Source organism: Poromitra crassiceps, assembly GCF_964638095.1.
Source record: "Poromitra crassiceps genome assembly, chromosome: 16".
Classification (NCBI taxonomy): Eukaryota; Metazoa; Chordata; class Actinopteri; order Beryciformes; family Melamphaidae; genus Poromitra; species Poromitra crassiceps.
In genome coordinates, this window is record NC_139645.1 from 40,732,638 (window position 1) to 40,758,301 (window position 25,664).

Sequence of the window (25,664 nt, forward strand, 5' to 3'; positions counted from 1 at the left end):
CTGACCTGAGAGTCTCCAGTTTACAGTGTGGACTCCGCAGTCCAGCAGAGAGCAGCTTCACTCCGGTATCCTGGAAGTCATTGTTGCTCAGGTCCAACTCTCTCAGACTAGAGGCCTGGGAGCTGAGAACTGAGGCCAGAGCTTCACAGCTTCTCTCTGACAGCTGACAGACACTCAGCCTGAAGGACAAGAAGACATGTTATTGTTATATTGTGTCATTATTGTATTATTTCTACTGACAAAACTTTATGGATGAGGCTAACTGACCCTTATATTTAATGTCATTATTGTATTATTTCTACTGACAGACTTTATTGGTGAGGCCTGGTCTAAAGCAGGTCCAGTGTGTTTGCATGGTGCTGTATACTGAGCAGACTGGAGCACTAACACTGACAGGGAAACTGGTTTGATTCCCACTGGGTCACACATGCTAACCATGGTGCTGTAAGCTGATTGGATAAATAAATCCTCCAAATTGCACATGCTTTGTTACGCTGCACATTGAGCTATAAAAACAAAAGAAAAAAGTGGATATAAATTATGAAACACTTTAAAAGCAAATGGATGTAAATAATATAAAATACAAACATGAGAAACAAGATGAAGAAGTGAGGAGAGACAAAACAGATTACACAAAATAATACAAAAGCAAGTCAATCAAAGTTTCTTTTCCAAGGAGTTTTAAAGATGATAGTGAATCTGGAGCCTAAGTACCTCGGCATGGCTTTCCACAGTCTGGAAGCCCTGAGGACTAAAGTGAAACCACCTTCAGTATTGAGTCTGGAGGAAAGTCAGGACCTGGAAATCTCAGCTCACAGGGAACTAAGAGCTCCACAGTGAAATTGAGGACCAAAACTAGCCTGCTTTAAATGTGTTCAGCAGCATTCTAATATGAATTATCTATCTAACTGGGAACCAGACGACATTATGTTAAAACTGGGGAGATGAAGAGGTCACCTTCCTACTGGTTAAAATCCAGCTGCTGTATTCTGAAGCAGCTGGAGATATGACAGTGAATTATGGCTGAGAGGAACAGAGAGAGGTGCAGTAATAATGACAAGATATCAGAGCATGGATGATCTTCTCTCAGTCACTGAGCTTCACTGCTGTGTATATGAAACTGGATCAATAAAAGCCAAATCCTTATGTAAAACCTGCAGGGCGACCTTTGCAGATTCAGGAATCCTGTTTTGAGAGACGAGAAATGTGTTGAATCAACTGAGAAAAACTGCAAAGTGCAAACTGATTTTACCTGAGAGTTTCCAGTCTGCATTCTGAACTTTCCAGTCCAGCAGAGAACAGATTCAGACCTGAGTCATGCAGGTCATTGCAACTCAAGTCCAGCTCTCTCAGAAGGGAGGGTTTGGACTTCAGAGCTAAGGCCAGAGCTTTACAGCCAGTCTCTGATAAGCTGCAGCCACTCAATCTGAAGAAAGAATACAGCAAATATTACATGAAATATTGCAGAGGGCTTACTGGCTTACTAGACTGTAGTCTTTCCATCTGAAACCAGACAGCCTGTCACATCTCTGTCTCAGGATTGTTCCATTTTCCCTCAACACATTCTATAACCAACCAGCTGAATACATCTGCAGTTTGTGCCCTGAAATTTTAGTTAAGGTCCAGAATGCACTTCTTATTGGGACAATATTCTCATATGGCAGTTTTCTCTGGAAATAATTGTAATAAAAAGTTGAATTTGAGTTGGGTGGGAAACTTACCCCTAACTGCACCGTAACTTAATGAAAACTTGACCTTATACGTGAACTCTCCAATTGTCTCTACTGGAGCAACAGATGAGAGTGAATCACAGAATTTGGGGTTGTATCAATTCCAGGAAGCTATACGAGGGATCAACCAAGCAGCATTTTGGTAAACAAACCATGTCACTGGGTGGCAACAGCAATCGAACCCTATGGAGCGTAGCTTTGGGAGGCTTGAGTGTGTCAGCTGACTCTGTTTACATTTTAAAAACTGCGACAGTTCACACAACTTTAACACGATATGCATATATTATACATCAAACTCTTGAGCTATTTCTGCTCACTCAGAATGTAAAAATATAAGCGATGTGATGTATAGTTTTTGAGATTAACGTTTGTTTGGCTCAACTCATACGAATAACTGCCGCGGGGTTCCGCATTTCTGGGTGGCAAGTGACGTCACGCTGATTCGTCTTATACAAGCCAAGGTTCTACCAGAGTTCAATCACAGCCCTTTAAGTCTGGAAACACCTCATAGAACGAGCAATACCTCTGGTGTCCCAAGTGCATTTTACATCAAAAATATGTATTCAAATTGGAGTTATGATAGAACAATTCATTTTACCATGAAAGAATTTACTCAGGAAGATCAAATGTTGCACTGTCTGATAGTGATGGTACCAAGCACCGATATTTGGTACCGGTTTTCTGATTGGCCGGTACCAGGAATTTATAAGGTCCTGGACGTTTGGTGCTGCTATAGTTTTTTTTACCATTCCCTAACAATGACGAAGCGGCACCACACTTTTGATGTTGCGTGTTTACACTCCTGTCCTGTGACTACACTTGCGGCAGGTTTAAAAGATCACTAGTATATTTGGAAGAAAACTAGTTTTATGATGGGAGGCATCGCATTGCTAATTCACACAACAATATAAATACAATAATCTGATAAAGCGAGCGACTGCCCTGTGATGATTCTGAGACAGAGAGAAATCTCTGCCTCGCGTTGCACAAACCTCACAGTGCTTTGCTGAACCTGACCTATTTTCTGACAGTCACAGAATATTATGTGGACTTTGCCAACTCTGAATACAGAACAGCAACTTACAGCGACAGTGTTCACTTTACCTGTAACATGTTAGCTTGCAGCAAATTAGTTACATCCAGAGCCATCCGTTCAGATAAAGTTGGTCCATGTAACGCAACTGACTATCTTGCTGGTTTGTTTCATAATCCTTTGAAAACGGATATGATTTATCCAGACTTGATGAAGAAAACGTGTTGTAAATGAAAATATGCCCCAGTAAAGAAGAGTTGTATTGCAGGCAACTTTGTTACTCTTGAGTTTCCAGTCAGTGACGTGCACAATGCATTCTGGGTGTTGCATGATTCCACCTTAAGAGAGACATGGGGGGAAAACTACAGCCGTTTTCTCTGGTCAAATTTAAAATTTAAAAACAAGGCTAGGTCACAACGTAGCATATGGCCGGCGTGGGAAAGCGTTGATGAGCCTGTTGTCAGCCAAAGTGGCTGGTCGATTTGAAATTGTACCAGACGTGCACATTTGTTTACCAGGCAGGCATATTTTGTAATCCCACTTTTGTGCGAACAAATCGCTTGTGAAAAAATGCAGTGTCAATAAAGGCAGGCATGGGACAAAAGTAGGTGCGGTCTTTGATTGGCAGGTGCTATAGCATGCTTGGCACAAATGGAAATTTCAGTTGGGATCTTGTGGATACAGAGCAAGTGGAATGACAGCAATCTGTTCAGATTTGAGGATTTTAGAGCGGTCTAATGACGGACAGGTCTGTGAGATGCACATTCACTGCATGGTGTGTCCCTTCCTCTGTGTGTGTGTGTGTGTGTGTGTGTGTGTGTGTGTGTGTGCTCGCTGAGCCTGCCCTGTCACTATATACAGAGCCTACCCTGTTGGATGGGATTTGGTGACAGTAAATCCCGCAATTACGCAGGTGAGCTTCAAGTTCAGCGGCTTTCATACCCCCCCCGAATCGCACGCTATTAACTCGTATATTGATGCAACCCTCGTTAACACATTGACTGCCAGCCGTTTTTTTCTTGCTGTAGGTAGCTTCTGCCAAGCCGTTTTTTGAGGATTGTGGCTCATTTTACAAGAGCCGAGGATTATTTTCTGCTTGGAGTTTGTGAACATACAATATCTCAAAAGTACTAATAGAATGTGTACTTTCTCTGTCTAAAAGAGTTAGTTTGTAGAGTTAGTAGTTATGTAAGCATTAGCAGTTGAATACAGCATGGTTTTAGCGTCAGAAAAAATATTCAGAGATAAACGGCTTTTTGTGAAATTCGATAGAACTGTCACTTTAACCATTCATTTTTGGCATCAGTAAGACCTAAACAATAGTTTTGAACAGTAATTTCCTCCATAACAGCAGTAAACTTCCCTCTGCTCAACTCCTCCCTCCTGTGGGCGTTCTTTTTGGCTGCAGCGCCATGTCACAAGCACTTTCCTACCTTTGCAAATGCACTTTCTCATACTCTCGACCTCTCAAATAAATTTCTGAATAGAAATTAAATTACTCTAAATTATAGCGAAAAAGAAACAAAAAAGAATGGGTTGAAAATCCCATTCTAAAAGCCTTTTAGAATGGGATTTGTTTCCAATTTGGTGTCGGACTAGGGGGCAGTCCCCGCTTGTCACCAGTTTGCTTTGCTGCTGCTGTGCGGGTGTGAGCCTGTCTGTGCGGCCGCTCTTTGAGGAAGTCTGGTTAGACTCGCTCGCTTCTTGGAGTTTTGGTTGAGGGCTTTGATGAAGCTTTTGCGATTCTGGTCATATTTATGCTGCGTGTTTCAAAGTGTGTCCCACCCGCAATCCACTATGCAAATCTGCAATCCCGCACCGCCAGCAATCAGCGCGAAATGAAAGCGCCTTCGCCAATCCACCTTCATGAGAATGGCTTCAGTCACACTGCTTTTTGCTTGCCTTCCTCTAGTCAGGAAAGCACTGTCACCACTTAGTGGGTCGGTGGAATGGGTTGTACACGTTGTACACGTCCAATACCTATATAAGAGATGTAAAAGGGTTCGATGCACATCCCACCGTCAAAAAAAAAAAAAACGATTTTTTTTGACGAGTCAACTCGTCGCTGGCAGTGAACAGCTGGATTGTGTTTGACGACTACACTCGTCGCTGGCAATCAAGGTGTTAACAGTGTGTCAGAATACATTCGGCAATAAGACAGCATTCTCTGCGTTATTATGGAACACATATGTACGAGCGGCCAATAACGATATAACGAGAAATCTGAGCCAAGACATGGACCAAAAATATTATCTCTGTATTTTGTTTTCTCCTTTTGACGCCATTGACTGTATGCACGCACGCACGCAGACACACACACTTAACATAGCAGGCTGGCATCTTCGAATGAGTGAAAGAATGATAAACATTGCCTTAACCTTACCACAGCTCAGACTTCCTTTTCCTTACAGCATTGGTTATCGCTGCCTGCTTGGTAACTGACGAGAGACGTGTTGCTCGGTTAACGAGCTGCAGCTTTGATATTTGCCTTTGCCTCCTTATTTGCGTCTCGTAAATGCTGCTGCCTCTCTCATGTTCAACAACGTTTTGCTACAACACAACCTGCATTTTGCTCGGCCCGGGCTTGGTCTTAGTTTCACAGCGGTCTGCTAAAAGCAGAAATTAACACATCGAGGTGATCGTTTGACAGCGGAGTTTCAGTTTCTTCGCGGAGTAGTTTCACAGCAGAGTAGGCGTGTCAACAACAACTCTGGTTCCCAAATCTGCCACTAAATCTGCCTGGACAAAGCAAGATACAGGGTCGTCTCTGGAGGGCCAAAAATAATTGCATTTTCTACTACATAGGTGCTCGGTGCCGCGTCTATATGCCGACAACCCGCAATGCCGATGCCCCCCTATTGTGCCCACAGGTTATGAGATGCACCAATGTTAACCTCACCTTATACCATGGTGTGGGTGAATACTCGATTCTGATTGGCTGCAGGGTGTCCATAAATTTGTGATAATGTACAGTGATAATGTACACCAAGCTAAGTAGTTACAGTCAGGTGACAGGTCTGTTCATCGTTCATATCAATGCGCCAGGATCACGACAGAGCCCTATACCACCTTGAAGGGTTAATATGGCACTTTTATAAGTTTAGAAAAAATGGAGTCGGTCAAAGTAACTATTTAGATTACCCCTGTGTGCTCAGTTTATTAAAATAACAGCTATTTAGAAATCTGTAGTTTTCGGAGATCTGCTGATGTTGTCAGCTGACAGAAGCCGGGCTCTCAGCTGATAACTGTCAAAGCAGCTCTGTTTACAACTTTGCAGAAAGCCAGCCAGGCACTTTGCAAGAGCGCGCGCTGCCTCTATCACTGACACCAATCAAGTCGAAGAGGAAAAAGACGAGATCAACAAAAAGAAAACAACAAAATGGGCAGTTAACAGCAACACACTGAAGCCGTTTTCACACATGCGCTTTATACCGGAAAATGACCAGAAAGTGGTCTATGCCTTTCATGTGTGAAAATTGTTTTCCGGCACAAGCGCGCCCCCGCAATCGCTTATCTTTTCCTACCTCCTAGGTAGTGCCAGGACCGGTATGCTGGCAGAGCGACTCAAGTGTGAAACGTGTCAAGTCATTTGCCGGTCCTTCTCTCATGGGCGAGGTGTACACACATTGCTTAATGTTCCAGCGTGCATAATCTAATCATTTGCGCACATTAAAGCAAACTGGCGAAATGATCTTGTGATAATAAGAGCGGTATGTCAGCTTCATGTGTGGGTGTGCCGATTTCCCCCTCTCCCCTCTGCTGCTCGCTCTCTGGCCAGTCCTTCAGTCAGCAGCCCCACAGGGACACAGACAGCGAAAATGGCAGCGCGGTTCGTTCTGAGAGTCTTGCAAACCGCCCAACGCTTGTAGAAAGCAGATGCACGAAGCAAAATGTGGAAGTATTTTGCTTACGTTGCTGACAGCGAAGGCAAGCCCGGACACATCAAACGAAGCCAGTCTGTAAAAAGTGCTTCAACGCGACGCAGGTGAACGGATAAACATCGAACCAGCCAGGCTATTTCTCTCAGACACTGATCCCAACTTCTTCAAATATTTCAGTTCAAAGACTGGTTAGCGAATGTGAAGGATACAACATACATGCCCTCTTAAGTCAAACGAGTGTGATTTATTGTGTGACAAGCGAACTTATTTCACCATCGGAGTTTTGCCGACCCCCAAAATAAGGAGGATTCCCCATCCAAGTGCACACGTCACTCCCCACCCACTCTGCAGTGCCCCCCCCCCATGACCCCCCTCAAATACAGGTAATTTGATGGGTATATTCACACATGTGAGCCCTCAGGTGTGAAGGGAAATTCCGGGAAATGGCCGATATTGATTTACAGTCAATGTTCCTGTAGGCATGTGTGAAAACGGCTTGAGAGACGTCCTTATACAACATACCTGGACTCCAACATAGAAAGCTTCAGATGGTTTTCAGTCTACTCCGAGCGAGCGTGGCACGCGCCTTTTACGTCTTGAAGACCCGCAGACATTAACGTAGTTTCCCTGGAATGCCAGTTTAAGAGCCAGTTGCATTCTTAGACATTCCTGTTTGATTTATTTGGTATGTTACATACAATTGGCCAAATTATTAGTTAGCTTATGGTCTAGAAATTCTGCCAGGTGCAGGCAGGGTGCAGGCACTAAGCGGCCATTTTATCCAATGATAGCCTAATCTTGAGCAGCCGAGGGGACTATTTTGTCTCGCCGGTTCTCAACTCATATTCAAGGTTTTGAAAACTACATTTTGATTGCAAAATGCATGAAAATATAAATTAATGGTCTTGTTTTGTTTCTTTGGCAAGTGACCATAATATAAGCGGGTTAATGCGCTTCGAGGTGTCCATTATCAGAAATGAATGGACTTTGCGGAAGCAACCGTCCAACCGGTTCACGCCTCCGCGTCGTCCATTAATTTCTGATAATGGACAGCTCGTCGTGCATTAACCCTTACATGAGTAGACTATGAGTAGGGAAAACATGTCAGTGGAAGCCACTAGTTCAGATATAGATGGGAAGAAGCGTCAGGTTTGCTTGTGTGGCTGGCAGAAGGTAACAACTTTAAAGGGCCTTAGAATCCATCAAGGCAGGAAGAGGTGCTTGGTAGAGGGAACACAGGGACCCCGCATTGATAATTATTTCTTAAGAAGTTTATCAAGTCAGTCGGGTGAAGTCCAGCGACAGGAAGTAACCCACAGCTCGCAGGACATCAGCACCCCTGATGTTGAGGCAGGTCCTAGCACCGAGGAAAGCAGAGAGGCCAGCCAGCCAAAGAGGGAGAAGATTAGTGGTCAGAAGCCTAGAGTTAAGTGGCCAGGTGCAGCGGAAAGTAGGAAGTGGGAAGATATCAATAGTGATTTGGTTAGGATGTTAGAGAAGCTTAAAGGAACTGCTGAGAGTAAGTTGGAGAAAATGGGAGATCATATTTAAACACGATTTCAGACGGACAAGCCCGTCTTTATTGTCACACGATTACACATCAACACATGCACGGACGGCCACAAACACACACATGCTGACGGTGGCCGGTGAAATTTGTCCTCTGCATTTAACCCATCCTGGCTTGTCCTTTCCTCTAGGGGGCAGGCCAGGAGCAGTGGTCGCTTTTCTCGTACAGCGCCCGGGGACCAACTTCGGATGTTGTCGTCACTGGTCGGATGACGATGACGATCTGATCTTCTGCATGTTTTTAATGGGGGGGGGGGGGGGGGGTTTATATACGGAGGAACCCCCCTGGGGGAGCACGGGGAGAACATGCAAACTCCACACAGACAGAAAGGCCCTTACGACGAGATACCCCACCTGGGCAGTAGGCACTGAAGATATGGGATATTTATGATTATGGTAAGGAAAGGTTTGGCGTCTTTGAGAAAAGGAAGAAACTAGAGGGTGAGGTAGTTAAATATAGGCGCCAACAAGAGATAGATAGACTTATCCAGGAGAGAAGACAGCTTAAGAGGCAGTGGAGGAAAGCTACAGAGGTTGAGAAGGAAGGCATTGATTGCTTGCAGTCAGATGTGAGGGAGCGGTTGGCAGTTTTAAGAAGAGCAGAGAGCATTAGGAAAAATAGGAAAAAGAAAGAGAGAGCTAGAATAGCATTCTATAAGGATCCATTTAGATTTGTGAAGTCATTGTTTAGTAAGGAGAAGAATGGTAGCCTTATGGTACCTAAGCAGAAGCTTGAGGAATATTTGGAGGAGGTTCACAAAGATAGGGAAAGGTTTAGAGAGATGACAGTCCCAGCTGATATTCCACCTATTGGTGAAATAGAGAGCCAGTGTGATGATAGCCCACCAAGGTGGAAATAAGTTCAAGAAGTAGTGAGAAGTGCAAGGGCCTCTTCAGCCCCGGGTCCTAATGGAGTCATCTACTGGCTGTATAAGAGTGCTCCAGATGTGTTGCAGTTTCTATGGAAGCTGATGAAGGTAGTCTGGAAGAAGCAGGTTATTCCTAAGGCGTGGCGCAGAGCAGGGGGAATCTTCATTCCTAAAGAAAGGGACTCGTTAGAGATAAGTCAGTTTAGACCTATCAGTCTACTTAATGTTGAAGGGAAGGTTTTCTTAAGTGTTGTGGCACAGAGGCTGTCTAGTTACCTATAAAAGAATAGGCTAATAGATACTTCGGTGCAAAAGGCTGGAATTCCCGGCTTCTCCGGGTGCTTAGAGCACACCAGCATGATCTGGCACCAAATCCAGTCAGCTAGGCGTGAGAAGTGAGACCTGCATGTAGTATTCTTGGACCTGGCTAATGCTTTTGGGTCAGTGCCACATAGTTATGGGAGGCCTTTGATTTCTTTAGAGTGCCAGGTAGTATAAAGAGCTTAGTTAAAGCCTACTTCTTAGATATTCCACTCTGCTTTACCACAGCAGAGTACACTACAGCTTGGCAGCAGCTGGAGATAGGCATTATGGCAGGGTGTACAATTTCCCCATTAGCTTTTACCATGGCAATGGAGATCATTATTAGGGCTTCAAAATGGGTAGTGGGTGGAGAAAGGCTGCAGGGAGGGCTGCGGCTCCCTCCAATTAGGGCATACATGGATGACATGACGACTATGACGTCAACCGCTCCATGTACTAGCAGATTGTTGGATAAGTTAAATAGTAATCTGCAGTGGGCTAGAATGAAAGTGAAGCCAAGTAAGTCCAGGAGTATTTCAATCATTAAAGGGAGGGTAGTAGGTAAGAAGTTTGTTATAAATGATGAGGTGGTGCCTACAGTGTTAGAGAAACCGGTCAAGAGTTTGGGAAGATGGTATGATGCAAGTCTCAGTGATAAGGGACAGTTTGAGGAGGTGAGGCAGGAAATGATTCAAGGTATTTCAAGTATAGACAAGTCAGGGCTCCCAGGAAAGTTAAAGTTGTGGTGTTTGCAGTTTGGATTGTTGCCTCGGTTGATGTGGCCACTGACAGTGTATGAGGTTCCCCTTTCAAAGGTAGAAAAGCTAGAAAGGATGATTAACTCCTTCATTCGAAAATGGCTCGGAGTCCCACGCTGCCTAAGCAGTGTAGCCTTACGGGAAAGGCATATTGGAATTGCCATTATCTAGCCTGACAGAGGAGTTCAAGTGTGCTAAGGTTAGACTGGAAATGACTCTGACTCAGTCAAAGGATCCAGTGGTTAGGAGTGTAGCGCCCACAGTTAAAACAGGGAGGAAGTAGAACCCAAAGGAGGCAGTACAGCAAGCACAGTCAGCTCTTAGACACAGGGATATCATAGGTCAGGTGCAGCATGGGCGTGGAGGCTTAGGGTTGTGCATAGGGAAACCTGTGTGGAACAAGGCATCAGTAATAGAAAAGAGGAAGATGGTAGTTGAAGAAGTACATAGGCAAGAGGAGGCAGTAAGATGTACTAAGGCAGTGTCGCAGGCAAAGCAAGGACAGTGGGTGAACTGGGAGAGTGTAGAGAAGAGAAAGTTGAAGTGGAGAGAGTTGTGGAGCATGGAGGCCAGCAGAATTAGATTTATTCTAGGGGCTACTTATGATGTGCTGCCATCTCCCCAGAACTTAAATCAGTGGTTGGGCGAGGATGGTGCCTGCCCGTTGTGTTCTAGTGTATGTACACTGAGGCATATACTGTCAGGGTGTAAGGTCAGTCTCTCCCAGGGGCGATACACCTGGCGTCACAACCAGGTGTTGAAATGTTTGGCAGCTGCAGTTGAGGAAAAGCGGCTAGAAGTAAATTCTCTAGTTGCTAGCAAAGAGACTAGACAGATCAAATTTGTACGCGAGGGAGAAAAGATTAGACCAATTAAGGTCAGGCACAAGTTAGGGCAGCTAAGTGTAGGTGGAGCCTGGGAAATGAGGGTTGACTTGAATGAACAGCTAGTCATCCCAGCATATATAGTTAGCACCCGGCTACGTCCGGACTTGTTACTGTGGTCTGGGGTAGAGAAGATAGTTTATTTTATCAAACTCACAGTCCCGTGGGAAGATCGAGTTGAGGAGGCTTATGAGCGCAAGAAAGCTAGGTATGCTGAAATGGCAGCAGAGGCAGAGCAGCGAGGTTGGAGGACTCGAGTGCGGCCTGTAGAGGTGGGCTGCCGTGGTTTTGTGGTAAAGTCCGTTATTGCCCTACTGAGTTGGGCATTCGGGGACGGAGCCTGAAACTTGCGGTTAGCAACATGTCTCAGGCAGCAGAACGAGCAAGTGAATGGCTGTGGCTAAGGAGGAAACATGCTAGCTGGGGAGCTCGCTAAGGTAAGATTGATTGTTTGTTGTTGGTCATGAGTGACGGTCCGCATCAACAGGGCTGAATCATTGACAGTGGTGGTGTAGTTAGGAATGTCATACCGAACCGACCTGGATAGCTAGGCTTAGATAGTGAGGTAATATGCAGTTGTGCGGGGGTAGCATGGAGGGGGGTGTTTCCAGGACGCTGGATTACACCGTTAAGCCTTCTTGAGGTGTCGTGGGCCTAACTTAACGAAACATCGGTGAAGGACGGTGCCCACTTGAAAACCCGAATGACATGCTTCATACTGCTGTTGGCTAGGGTAACTGGTGATTTGTGTCTTGTTTATTAGTTTGTTAGCGTGTTAGCTTTTATGTTAGTTTTATTCTGGATTGGGCTTCTAAATTTGTTTTTCCTCTGATTTTGGGACAAGGGATAGTAACATCTTGTCCTGTGTATTAATTAAAACATAACCTTTTGCAGGTTGTCGGCATAGTGAGCGGACCCCAGGTGGCCTAGGTTTAATAGATCATCAAATTCAAACCGGTGAAATAGGCTTTCTCAGGAATTTAACTTGTAATAAAATAACTTGAATCTTTTCGCATCTCTTCATCTCATGTCTTTATTTTTTGCACCAAATTATGGAGAGTAGTATCGGTAAGAGTATCGATAAGTATCGGTATCGATAAGCAGTACCGAATATCGATAAAATCAATAGAGGGTATGCATGTGATGTCACAGAGGCAGAAGTCACTGTGGGGTCACGCTCACTGAGTCACAGCACGACTGAGCTTGAATGCAGTAATCAGCCTAGATAACTGACACCTGCTGCTCAGGGAGGAACTTGACACTCATTTTGACACTCATTCCCGATTGAGGGGGTGTGTTCCAGTGGGTGTGCATACCCTCTATTGGTATCGATAGGTATTGATGAAAGGTATCGATAGAATCCAAACGATACCAATGTCTACTGTCTGATTTCAGATGGAAAGACACAATAGAGACAGAGCAAATTACAATATTCATATCAGCACATTATCAAATAGGTCTGACCTGAGAGTCTCTAATCTGCAGTGTGGACTCTCCAGTCCAGTAGAGAGCAGCTCCACACTTGTGGAAAACAGGTAGCTGTCACTCAGGTCCAGCTCTGTCAGATGGGAGGGGTTGGACTTCAGAGATGAGGCCAGAACTTCACAGTGAGTGTCTATCAACTCGCAGAACCTCAATCTGAATAAATAATAAAGGAGTTGGACTTCAGAGCTGAGACCAGGACTTCAGAGCTCAGATCTCTCAGAGTTCACAGCCAGAAAGTCTGTTTACACATTTAATGTAAAATGAGAGATTATCAAAGCAGAGCTGAGACTATAGCATACCAATCAAAACCTATACAGCATAGTACTATGTCTACTACGACTAGTAGTATTACCACCAGTACCACCACCACCAATAATAATAATGATAATAATAGTTAAAATACCGTAATTAACAACAACAACAACAACAATAATGATGATAATGACGAGGACAATAATAATGATAATGGTTGTTGTTGTTGTTACTAGTGTAATACCCGTGCCCGTTCCCTCCCTCCCTTTCTCCCCATTCACCCGCCCCCCATGGGTACATTACATTACATTACATTACATTATGTCATTTGGCAGATGCTTTTATCCAAAGCGACTTACAATAACACATTTTTTGTCAGCAATAGAGCAATCAACTATGGAGCACAGTCTATGACAACTACAACTTCTGAAGGAACAGTGGTACAAGTTTAGGTTAGGTTTTTTTTTTTTTTTTTTTTATAAAGAAAGAGAGAGAACAAAGTTAGATCAAGAAGGGCCCAGATGGAGCCTGAAAAGGTGAGTCTTTAGTCTTTTCCGAAAGATCGGCAGTGATTCAGCCGTCCTGACCGAAGGTGGAAGCTCGTTCCACCATTGAGGTGCCAGGGACGAGAAGAGTCGAGATCGGGATGAGCGACTTTTGAGCCCCTGTAGCGAAGGAGGGGCGAGGCGACCTGCACTGGTGGAGGAGCGAAGGGAGCGCATCTACCCAATCCCCCTCCCCCCATTCATACATCATGCTCTCCCACTCTTCTCCGCCCCCCGATTGGTGCAGTACCCATTACGCAGAGCCCGTTCCCCTCCCTCTTGACATCACTGATGTCACAATGAAAATGTAAAATATCACTGTGGCTCCAACCGTGGGCACATTTCTTTAATTTTTTTCTCGCACTGCACTCGGTCAGGTCCCCCTAAGTGCACTCCCCAAGTTTGAAGTCGAGCCGACAACGGTTCTAGAGATACGCAAAGGACAGACATACAGACACTGCACTCCAACTCTTCACCCAACACCCCCCCCCCCCCCACTCCCCCCGTTCTCCCCCCCTTTGACATCACTGATGATGTCACAATGACCTAAAGTGGCCTGTGAAGACCTGAAAATGTAAAATATTGCTGTAGCTTCCCACATGGGCACATTTCTTAAAAAAAATTATCGCACTGCACTCAGTCAGGTACCCCTATAGTCCAGGCAAAGTAGCGTTTTACGACAGACTAATTGTAAAAGAATTTTTTGCAGCTTAGATCATTTCTATGAGGTGTCCAGAACAACAACTAAAAGTCCTAAGAAATCCTAGTTGAGGAAATATGTTTAATTCTCATCAATCCAAGATGTGTGCCAGTAAGGCCAGACAACAATACACCCCAATGGGGCTATTTTTTTCCTTTACTCCTATCAAAATAAAACTTTATACAATGAAAGTATCCATGAAAAGTAACATTTTTTGTATTACAAGTTCCTTTGAAAATTAATTTGAATATGCAAATGAGCTATACACTAATCGAATATATACCCAAAATATACCCGCATAGGAGTAAAGGAAAAAATGAAGCCTATCACAATCAAACCTCACACAGTGAAAGTATACATGAAAAGGAACTTTTTTGTTTTACAAGTTTCTTGGAAAAATCTATTTTAAATATGCAAATGAGCTCAACACTAGGCCTAATTGACTTGTCCAATAAGCCATAAAGTCACAAGTAAAACAGGGGCCAAATAACTAACACATTCATGTCTATTCAGTAACTTAACCTATGCATAAACAAGATAAATTTGAAGTCACTTGCCACACTTACCTGGGTCACTTGCCACAAAAAGACTTATATTGACCTTAAGAATTGATTGCACAATCTTGCCTCCAGTTGCTTTCTAAATTATTATTTTTTATTTGCGAACAAGCCTAACCTAATGACATGACAGAAAGTCAGAATAGCCATCTTAGTCATTAGTAACGTGGTGAGATTACATTTTGGGCTGGTAGATTTACAAATAATTGGTATTGTTGGTAAGATTACGAGATAACAGGCAGAAGTCATTCTTACCAACTAAACGATTCACTCTCACACAGAAGACAGATGAAAAACCAGATAGACACACTTTCCAGACATTCCAGCTCTTTACATCATTTTGCCAGACACCAAAACTGCTTTTGTTTTTGTAGTAAGCAAGTATTTCAGACCAGGCGGGCCACACATCAGACTTCCACCGTTTGTAAAGTAGCTTTGCAGTGTTATGAGAAGCTAGCAACAGCAATATCTAGGCTAGAAACCCAATCGGAACATTTTAAGTTACCAACTCCTTTCTTATTTTTTTTTAAATTTTCCCGATTTTTTATCCCATTTTATCCCATTAGTGCTCACTTGATTTCTCAATCCTGGTTGCTACTCCATCCTCTGCCGATCTGGGGAGAGCCGAGACTGGCTCCATGCTTCCTCCGAGACATGGGCAGTCAGCCAGCCGCTTCTTTTCACCTGCCAGAGGAAGCTTCACCGGTAGGACATAGCACGTGGGAGGTTCACGCTATTCCAACCAGTTCCCCTCCCTCTGAACAGGCGCCCTTAACGACCAGAGGAGGAACCACATTAGCAACCAGGATATTGCATGTTTTTGTGAAGGGGGTTCCTATATGAAGGAAACCCCCGGGAGGCACGGGGAGAACATGCAAACTCCACACAGAAAGGCCCTTTTGACGAGCCCACCCAGGCGGTGGGCACTCGAGGACATGCGGACGGGCACGCATTCCTTCAGCGTTCACATCGTCCCAGGTGGGAATCGAACCCACGACCTTCGAGCTGTGAGGCGATAGTGCTTACCACTGCACCACCGTACCTCCCACCAACTCCTTTCTAACTAGACATTTCTATCTGGTTAGGCTTGTTCGCAAATAAATGAATAAAAATTAGAAAGCAACTGGAGGCAAGATTGTGCAATCAATTCTTAAGGTCAATATAAGTCTTTTTGTGGCAAGTGACCCAGGTAAGTGTGGCAAGTGACTTCAAATTTATCTTGTTTATGCATAGGTTAACTTACTGAATAGACATGAATGTGTTAGTTATTTAGCCCCTGTTTTACTTGTGACTTTATGGCTTATTGGACAAGTCAATTAGGCCTAGTGTTGAGCTCATTTGCATATTTAAAATAGATTTTTCCAAGAAACTTGTAAAACAAAAAAGTTCCTTTTCATGTATACTTTCACTGTGTGAGGTTTGATTGTGATAGGCTTCATTTTTTCCTTTACTCCTATGCGGGTATATTTTGGGTAGCCTATATTCGATTTGTGTATAGCTCATTTGCATATTCAAATTCATTTTCAAGGAAACTTGTAATACAAAAAATGTTACTTTTCATGGATACTTTCATTGTATAAAGTTTTATTTTGATAGGAGTAAAGGAAAAAAAATAGCCCCATTGGGGTGTATTGTTGTCTGGCCTTATACTGGCACACATCTTGGATTGATGAGAATTAAACATATTTCCTCAACTAGGATTTCTTAGGACTTTTAGTATGTTGTTCTGGACACCTCATAGAAATGATCTAAGCTGCAAAAAATTATTTTACAATTACTTCTATTTTTGGCTCCAAAATGAGTTACTTTGCCTGGACTACTAAGCGCACTCCCCAGCCAGGTTTCAAGTCGATCAGACCAACGGTTCTTGAGATACGCAAAGGACAGACAGACAGACACTACTGGAATTATAGATAGATAGATAATTATTATTTATACAGTTTCATATTATTTGAAATTTTCCAAAAGGGGTTAATGTATCCATAAAAACCACACATAAAATAATTCATAAATGCAAATTCATGGAAGCCTTTCTGTAAAAAGTGATTAAAAGTATAATGAAAAATGACCTGAGCTCCACAGGCAACTTTTGATTAAAAAAAAAACAGCCTGGCACCATTAGAGTCAGTCAGGCTTCACCACAGATTTGGTCGGGTTTTAAGTTTTGAGCCTAAAACACTAAATTCATAAATATCTCTGACATGAGCTGAAGGCAGAATAATACAAGGGGGTTATTTCATAGAAATTACACCAATAAAGAGTTGATAGACTTAAAGAATGAAACTCACAACCTATCTGGTAGATTACTAATTTGAATGTGAAACTGAACCTGCAACAGTAATGACTTTACTCTGTTAGAGGAAAAGTAATGTGATTACTGTGTGCCACTGCTATGTAGAACAACAGTTGTGTATGTTTGAGGAACTATATATCTTTATAGTAATTCTGATTGTGTCCGCTACAGTATATTAAGGTCACTCTACACCAGGGGTTCCCAACCTTTTTTGTGCCGCGGACCGGTAGATAGATGGAAAAAAAGTCACGGACCGGTTGTCAATTTTAATATATATATATATATATATATATATATATATATATATATACAGTATATATATATATATTAAATAAACATAGGCTATAATATTATAGGCTGTGTGGTAGTTGAAACATAGTTTCAAGTTGACGTTTACATGTATTTAGGTTTGTAGTTTGTAAAAAAAATGAAAAAAGAAAAAAAAAGCCCCGGTACCGGTTCGCGGCCCGGTGGTTGGGAACCACTGCTCTACACTGTTCTACCAACAGTAGTTGGTATTCACATCAGGACTAACCGAGCCTTCCTGCAGTTCCTCACAGCTGGGATCAGCCTCTGTCGCCCAATCATTGATGTGTTGTAGGCCTCCAGGTCCAACACATCCAGAACGCCCTCTGACATCTGCAGTATGTAGGCCAGAGCTGAGCAGTGGATCTCAGAGAGTTTATCTGATCTGTTCTCTGACTTTAGGAACTGTTGGATCTTCTGATGTACTGACTGGTCATTCATCTCTACCAAACAGTGGAAGATGTTGATGCTTCTGTCTGGAGAGGTATTTAAGTGATCCCTTTTTAACCTATCAGTGTGCATCTCCTTCAGGTTAGTGATGGCTCTCTGGATGCTTTCTGGTGTGCTCTCTGTCTGACCCAGCAGGCCTCGCAAGAGTTTCTGGCTAGACTCCAGTGAGAGACCATGAAGGAAGCGGACAAAGAGGTCCAGGTGGCCATTTTCACTCTTAAGGGATTTGACCATGGCTCTCCTCAGGAAGACATCCAGTTCTTCTTCTTCTTCTTCTTCTTCCTCTTCTTCTTCTTCTTCTTCTTCTTCCTCTTCTTCTTCTTCTTCTTCTTCTTCTTCTTCTTCTTCTGATTCTGATTCTTCTTCTTCACCACCACCAAGGAATTTCTCCAGAACCTCCTTATCCCTGTTTGTGTGACAGTGGAGCATGTAGACAGCAGCCAGAAACTCCTGAATGCTCAGATGGACAAAGCAGAAGACCTTGTCCTGCTGGCACAGCACATGCTCCTCTTTAAAGATCTGTGTGAAGACTCCTGAGTATACGGAGGCTGCTGTGATATCAATGCCACACTTCTTCAGGTCAGCTTCATAGAAGATCAGGTTGCATGTCTCCAGCTGCTCAAAAGCCAGTTTTCCCAGAGAGAGAATCATCTCCCTGGTCTCTTTATCACTTCTCTTATGAAACTTGATGTTTTGCTGCTTGGACTGAACCAGCAGGAAGTGGATGTACATCTCAGTCAGGGTCTTGGGCAGGTCCTCTCTCTCACTGGCTTTGAACAGATGTTCCAGAACTGTAGCAGTGATCCAGCAGAAGACTGGGATGTGGCACATGATGTGGAGGGTTCGTGATGTCTTGATGTATTTGATTATTCTTTTGGCCTGCTGCTCATTATCTGTGAATCTCTTCCTGAAGTACTCGTCCTTGTGTTCGTCAGTGAAGCCTCTCACCTCTGTCACCCTGTCAACACACTCAGGAGGGATCTTATTGGCTGCTGCAGGTCGTGTGGTTACCCAGAGGTGAGCAAAGGGAAGCAGATTATGCTTGATGAGGTTTGTCAGCAGCACGTCCACTGAGGTCAACTCTGTAACATCAGTCACAATCTTGTTGTTGTTGAAGTCGAGAGGAAGTCGACACTCATCCAGACCATCAAAGATTAACACAACCTGGAACTTGTCAAATCCGCAGATTCCTGCTTCTTTGGTCTCAGGAAAGAAGAGATGAATAAGTTCCAACAAGCTGTGGTCCTCTTTCAGCCCATTCAGCTCTCGGAAAGTGAACAGGAATATGAACTGTATATCCTGGTTGGCTTCGTCTTCAGCCCAGTCCAGAGTGAACTTCTGCGTTAAGACTGTTTTCCCAATGCCAGCCACTCCCATTGTCATCACTGTTCTTGGTTTAGCTCTTCCAGGTAAGGGTTTAAAGATGTCTTCACATGTGATTGGTTTTTCTGATCTCTGGTTTCTGGATGCTGCTTCAAGCAGTCTGACCTCATGTTCATAATTGACATCACTCCCTCCCTCTGTGATGTAAAGTTGTGTGTACATCTGATTCAGAAGTGGTTTATATCCTGCTTGAGCAAGCCAATCACACACACACTGATACGTCAGCTTCAGTTTAGACTTGTGTTGACGTTGACATGCAGCAATAGTTTCTGAAAGACCAAACAACAGATTAAATCAATGAGAGTGAGTAAAGAGTAAGGGCTAATGTACACCACCTCCGGAACAGATGTGTTACGGCTCCGGTACGGCTGCGAACAGACCCACACTCATGTCATCTGTCAGACGTATGCGGGATCCGACAAAAATAGAACAGGTGTGTAATTGTTTCGTACTGCATGTATCACCCATCAATTAACATGGGTGAGAGTCAATCCGGATCCGCAACGCAGCCATAATGCATGTGGTGTGGATGGACAAGCAGGTCCATCCACCGGTGTGAGGTAACTGTGTAGAATCGATTATTATTACTCAACCAGGAGTTTTAGAGCTGACCAGGCCCAGGCACACCTGTGCAATAATCATGCTGTTTAATCAGCATAGATATGCCACACCTGCCAGGTGGATGGATTATCTTGGTAAAAGAGAAGTGCTCACTAACACGGATTTAAACATATTTGTGAACAAATGAGAGGAATAAGCCTTTTGTGGAACAAGCCTTTTGTGTGCATATAAAAATAACCCCTAAATATCCTTTATTTTACAGTTTTACCATTAAACTTAAATATTCTCAACATGGCTCCTTTTAGAACTTTATTACAACTTGTGAAAAATGGGAACATATATGTTTGTCAAGTATAGTTTGAGGTGAACAGGAAGGGATACAGTAACTAGAGCTGTACAGGAAATGATTTGCACGTTTATTATTCTTGCATCAATAGGAATAATTGTATGAGTGATTTAGGTACCGACCTTCTTTGAGCTCCACTGTTACTGCAGGAAAAGAAGTATAGGAAAGAATATGTTAAACAATCCCTGATATGACTAGTCCACTACCATTCAATTTAGTTAGATGCAAGAGTTGCCGACACACATTCATGGTAAGCACTCACAGAGAAGTTGCACAAAAAAACAAAATTTAATAAACAAACTCCGGTTTACTTTTCAATACAAATTAAATAATATGAAACGCAGGATCTAAGACAAACTAAGATTTTCTATTTCATGTGATGCGGTCGGAAAACTGTAGCTCTCCGTCATCTATCGTCCAGGTAAGTAATCAAAGGTAAGTAAATAAACTTATAACATATTTTATAAATCTGAATAAAAATACAATTCAAAATATAGCTGCAAGCGGCAATAGCAATGGTTCAAGCCTTGCACAAATTGAACGCCTAATAGTCCTGGAGGCAAATTTGTAGAGCACGTTCAGGTGAACATGTGGGGAAAAGTTGCTTGAAAATTGGAGAAACAGCCTGGGAGTTACAAACGGGTGTGAAGTTACGGCATATTTTGTGTTAGGGCACGCCCAATTTTTTCATCTGTGGCGCCCGCTTTTGGTCAAATTGCGAAATAGCATGTCAGAAATGCCATTCCAGATGAGGCTGAGAAGTTTGCAACCGATTATGCGAATGGACTTGATTTACCGCTATTACATGCTTACACCATAGACCCCGCCCACTTTCACTAATGATGACAAAACTTCAAGATTTTGACTAGGAAATCCTCCTTGATATATCTGCCAAGTTTCGCGATCATTGGACAAACAGGTGCGGAGTTACGGCCTTTTTTGTGTTAGGCCACGCCCATTTCTACCGTTTATGGTGCCCCCTTTTGGTGCACAAAATTTGACACACATGGTCTGTGATGATCTCCGAACACGCTCATTAATCGGTCATGAAGTTATGACAATTTAGCTGAGAGGCCACGCCCTCTCACAACTTTGTGTTAATATTTCCAAAACGAAAGTAGATTTCAAAAATCCAAAAATCAGGATAGTCAAGCTTGCTCCATAGATGCTTCCTGCCGATTTTGGTGGAAATCGGTCAAACGGTCTAGGAGGAGATGTCGAAAATGTGTTTTCCAAACTTTTCAAAATATGTCAAAACCTTTCCAGGCGGACCTTGAGGCAAATTTGTAGATCAGGTTCACCTGAACATGAACATGAGATCCTTTGGATGTTAACAATTATAGACCAATTTCTATTATTTGCAGTAGTGCTAAAATATTTGAGAAGTTAATTTATAATCAATTATCACAGTATATTAATGCTCAAAATATTTTATCACCATTTCAGTCTGGTTTTCGTTCAAATTTTTCTACTACTACTGCCCTTGTAAAATTTACTAATGATGTAGTTTCTTCCCTAGACAAAGGTCATTTTACAGGGGCAATATTTATTGATTTAACTAAGGCTTTTGATTTGGTTGATCATTATCTTCTTCTGGATAAGCTTCATGGTATTGGTATTTCCCAACAGGCTTTATTTTGGTTTAATTCTTACCTTCATAATCGTCGTCAGTGTGTTTTCCTTAACCGTAATCAATCTGATTTTTTACTTGTTGATAAGCGGGTCCCTCAAGGATCTATTTTAGGACCTTTACTTTTTTCCATTTTCATTAATGATCTTCCAAAAATGTGTTCCAATTGTTTTGTTCAGTTATATGCAGATGATACAGTTATATATACATCTGATTCAGATATAACCAAAATTCAAAATTCTCTGCAAATGGAATTTTCTTTTGTTCAAAAATGGTTTTCAAATAACAATCTTGTACTTAACAAACAGAAATCTTGTAGTATGTTGTTTGGCACTAGCCATAGTCTTAATCATGCTGTATCTTCTCAATTAGCCATTCACTTTACTGATGGGTCTCCACTTACTAATGTCGACAAATTTAAATACTTGGGACTTTGGATTGATTCAGAATTTTCTTTTAGGCCTCATATTGATTTCATTAGAAATAAAATAAATGCTAGTCTTAGAATTCTATATCAATCATCTAATTGTTTTACTCTCAAAGTGAGAAAACGTATTGTTCAACAGCTTTTATTTCTCATTATTGATTATGGGGATATAATTTATCAGAATACCTCAGATACTCATCTGCAGTCTTTAAATGTAGTTTTTAATAATATTTGTAGATTTGTTCTGAGGTGTCCTTACCGCACACATCATTGCTTCATGTATGATTCACTTAACTGGCAACCACTTTACTCTAGGAGACATTTTCATTGGTTACTCTTTGTTTTCAAATGCATTCACTTTAACTATCCGTCATACCTAAAACAGCTTTTAGTTCCATTTAGATCATCTTATTCACTTAGGCATACTCAACAACCATTTTTTATTGTCCCTAAAATCTCTAAACAAATTGGGAGACGAGCTTTTAAATTCAAAGCACCATCAGACTGGAATAATTTGCCTGACTCATTTAGATCAATTACTTCTTTTCATATCTTCAAGACTTCATTGTTTGTTTTTTTAAATCAAGTTGTTCTTGTTTTTGATTGTCTGTTATTCTATGTCTAGTATATGCCTATATAATATAGTCTATACTTAACTATGTGGGAAAGCCTCGTTTGTATTGATGTCTGTATAGATTAATTGATGCTTGGGATGGTGGGAGCGCATTTATGTGTGTATTTGTTAATTGTTTCGTTGAATGTTACCTTTGTTTTGTATTCCTGAAATGTTTCATGTATTGTGTTCGAGGACCCTCTCGTAAACGAGATGCTGCATCTCAAGGGGGCTTATCCTCAGACCAAATAAAAATTTCTATACATGTGGAAAAAAGTTGCTTGAAAATTGGACAAACGGCGTGGAAGTTATGGCCTTTAACGTAAAACCTTCAATTATAGCGCCGCCTTCAGGCCGATTCGAAAGATATTTCTTGAGCAGAAACTAGCACCCAATATCTGTCATTGTGCATTTAGCAACTCATGGGAATTTGCATCGAGGCCGATGAACAACAAGGACAAGGACAAGGAGAAGAATAAACCAGCACAAAAACAATAGGGCTTCAGCCCCTTCAGGGCTTGAACCCCTAAATATCTTTTATTTTACAGGTTTACCATTAAACTTAAATATTCTCAACATCACTCCTTTTAGAACTTTATTACAACTCAAAAAATGGGAACATATATCTTTGTCAAGTATAGTTTGAGGTGAACAGGAAGGGATACAGTAACTAGAGCTATACAGGAAATGATTTGCACGTTTATTATTCTTGCATCAATAGGAATAATTGTATGAGTGATTTAGGTACCGACCTTCTTTCAGCTCCACTGTTACTGCAGGAAAAGAAGTATAGGAAATAATATGTTAAACAATAACTCTTACGGCCGGGACACACATCTTGCATGTGCGTGGCGTGTGCGTGTGCGTGGCGTGCTTGCTGCGGCTGGCACGCCCGTGGCATCCACACAGGCAGCGTGGCTGGTGCGTGCAGCTGCTGCGCTGCTGCCTGTCTGCCAACTCTCTTCCTATAGAGTTTACCTTTTATTAAATTTGCTATAAACAATACAATGATGATTTTAACTGAAGATCGCTTGGGCTCACTTCAGAATCGAGGCAGTATGATTTGTGTGTGTGTGTCTGTGTGTGTGTGGTGGGGAGGGGAGGAACGAAGCCACGTTGTAGCCTATCTGGTTTTTCAGAGGGCAGGAGAACTGCAGCTGTGAGCTCAGCTCATCCTCTCGTCTCAAATCAAAACGAGCCTTGATTGGCAACCAGAGTCAAAAAAAAATATGCCGCAAATTCGCCCAGAGAAATAAACACGGAAGTGTTGTGAGAATTTTATTGTTGATATAAAAGAGAATATGCTCTCAATTGTATAACATTGTAATTTAGGATGTTACCTGAACGCAACACAGGTGGTTACAGCCAATGACATGCATGGAAAACGTATGTATGTGTGTGTGTGTCTCTGACCCAGTGTCAGTGTCAATAAACAGCTCCATGGGAGAAGAACCACTTCTTGCTGCTGCTCTGGGAGTGCACGCGAGAACTGCTGCATTAACCCACTCTGCTAACAGTTATTATGTCTGCTTTGAAAATAGTGCTTGTATGATATGATTATGAACAGAAATAGGTCATTTTTAATGTGGATTTCTGTAGAGACGCTAGAGACACGCGCGCGGAAAGCTGAAAAAATAGGCTTCGGTTCTATTCTCTAGATGACGCGCGTCTCACGCTCGCAAGACACGCGCCTGAGACGCGCGTCTGATGCCGGTGGTGTGGCTGCTGTAACCTGTTAACATGGGAACCGAAATGAAAACGCCACGCAGACGCCACGCAGACGCACAGCACACGCAAGATGTGTGTTCCGGCCGTTAGCATAAATTACTAACTGAATCATTGGATGTCTGCTAAATGTAAGTTCAGCCGAAGATAAAGTTGAAATAGTTTGATCAACTACGAGTTTCAGAGCTAACCAGGCCATGGCACACCTGTGCAATAGAGTAGCTCAGCGATGACATATTTCTGCGTTTAAAAAAACCATTTACGCTTCAAAAGTCATAAAAGTGGTCGTAGTTTGTGAAGATGATCTTGCTGATACACAAACTTCACTGTTTCATAAACTTGTGTTATTATATTACCTTATCTCATGCATGTAACCTAAATCCCCATACATAAATCCCATTGCCTTTTACACATACTCATTCCTGTGGTCCTCTATCATCATGCTGTTTAATCACCATCTTGATATGTCACACCTGTCAGGCGGTGAATGGATTATCTTGGCAAAGATTAAAGGACGGCTTTCCCGTGGGGAATATAAATATATATAAAATCTCACGCCCCTAAGGTTTTCGAATCCGTTGAAATTTTTGAAATTGGTTGTTCACAGCCATAGCTATCAACTAAAATCCACTCTGTGTGTGTGTGGGGGGGGGGGGGGGTGGAGGGGAGAGGCGGGTGTGGGGACCCGAAATCCTACACTTCCCACAATGCACTGGGCTCGCGTGGCCTTCGAGTCCACGCCCACCCCTCAGGCATTTGGCTGATATCAAACTCCAGTAGGTGGCGGTAATGCACATATATGCTTGCCAACCGCCATAAAAGTCAAAGAAGAAGAAGAAGAAGAAGGCTTAAGGCTGGCTCACACTACAGGATTTTCGGGCCGATTTATGCCCGATTCACCCCTCCCGAGAATCGGAGGAGAAATCTGTCCTGGCAGCTTGCCAAGCTTGGTCGGGCCCGACTTTCGGCACCGATTATCTTGTAGTGTGAGCTGTTTGCAGATCCAATCTTAACCCTCCCGATCTGCTCAAAGCCTCATCGGGGCCGTCCCGATCATATCAAACATGTTTGATATTTAGGACTGAAAATCTGCGCGAATACATCATTCTGCTGCTGCGGGAGACTCCCGTCATTATCGTTAATTGACGCGGCTCATTTGATGCACTGCACTGCAGGTATCACAGATAGGCTACCAAATACCAACAGCACAGAACCATGAGTATTTGGGGGAAAATGTCACTAATTTATATCACAATGAATGACCAATGAATAAAAAGTTGTTATATCGTAGTTTTGAGCCCCTGCCAGTCAGAGGCTGTAATCTCCTACCTGTCTTATCAGGCAGTGTGGGGAAAAAAGGCTTT

General features: G+C 42.7%; 1 protein-coding gene across 1 annotated transcript in view; it reads right to left on the reverse strand.

Annotated features, from left to right (window-relative positions):
• The window catches only part of LOC310791644 (uncharacterized protein), a 103,669-nt gene that overhangs the window by 24,591 nt on the left and 53,414 nt on the right, over window positions 1-25,664 (reverse strand). The window contains exons 8-12 of the mRNA XM_083653297.1: window positions 23,328-23,348; window positions 20,028-20,048; window positions 17,395-19,267; window positions 1,253-1,426; window positions 6-179 (exon numbers count right to left, since the gene is read on the reverse strand). Coding sequence (XP_083509423.1) covers window positions 6-179; window positions 1,253-1,426; window positions 17,395-19,267; window positions 20,028-20,048; window positions 23,328-23,348 — 2,263 coding nt within the window. The remainder of the gene's footprint in view (window positions 1-5; window positions 180-1,252; window positions 1,427-17,394; window positions 19,268-20,027; window positions 20,049-23,327; window positions 23,349-25,664) is intronic.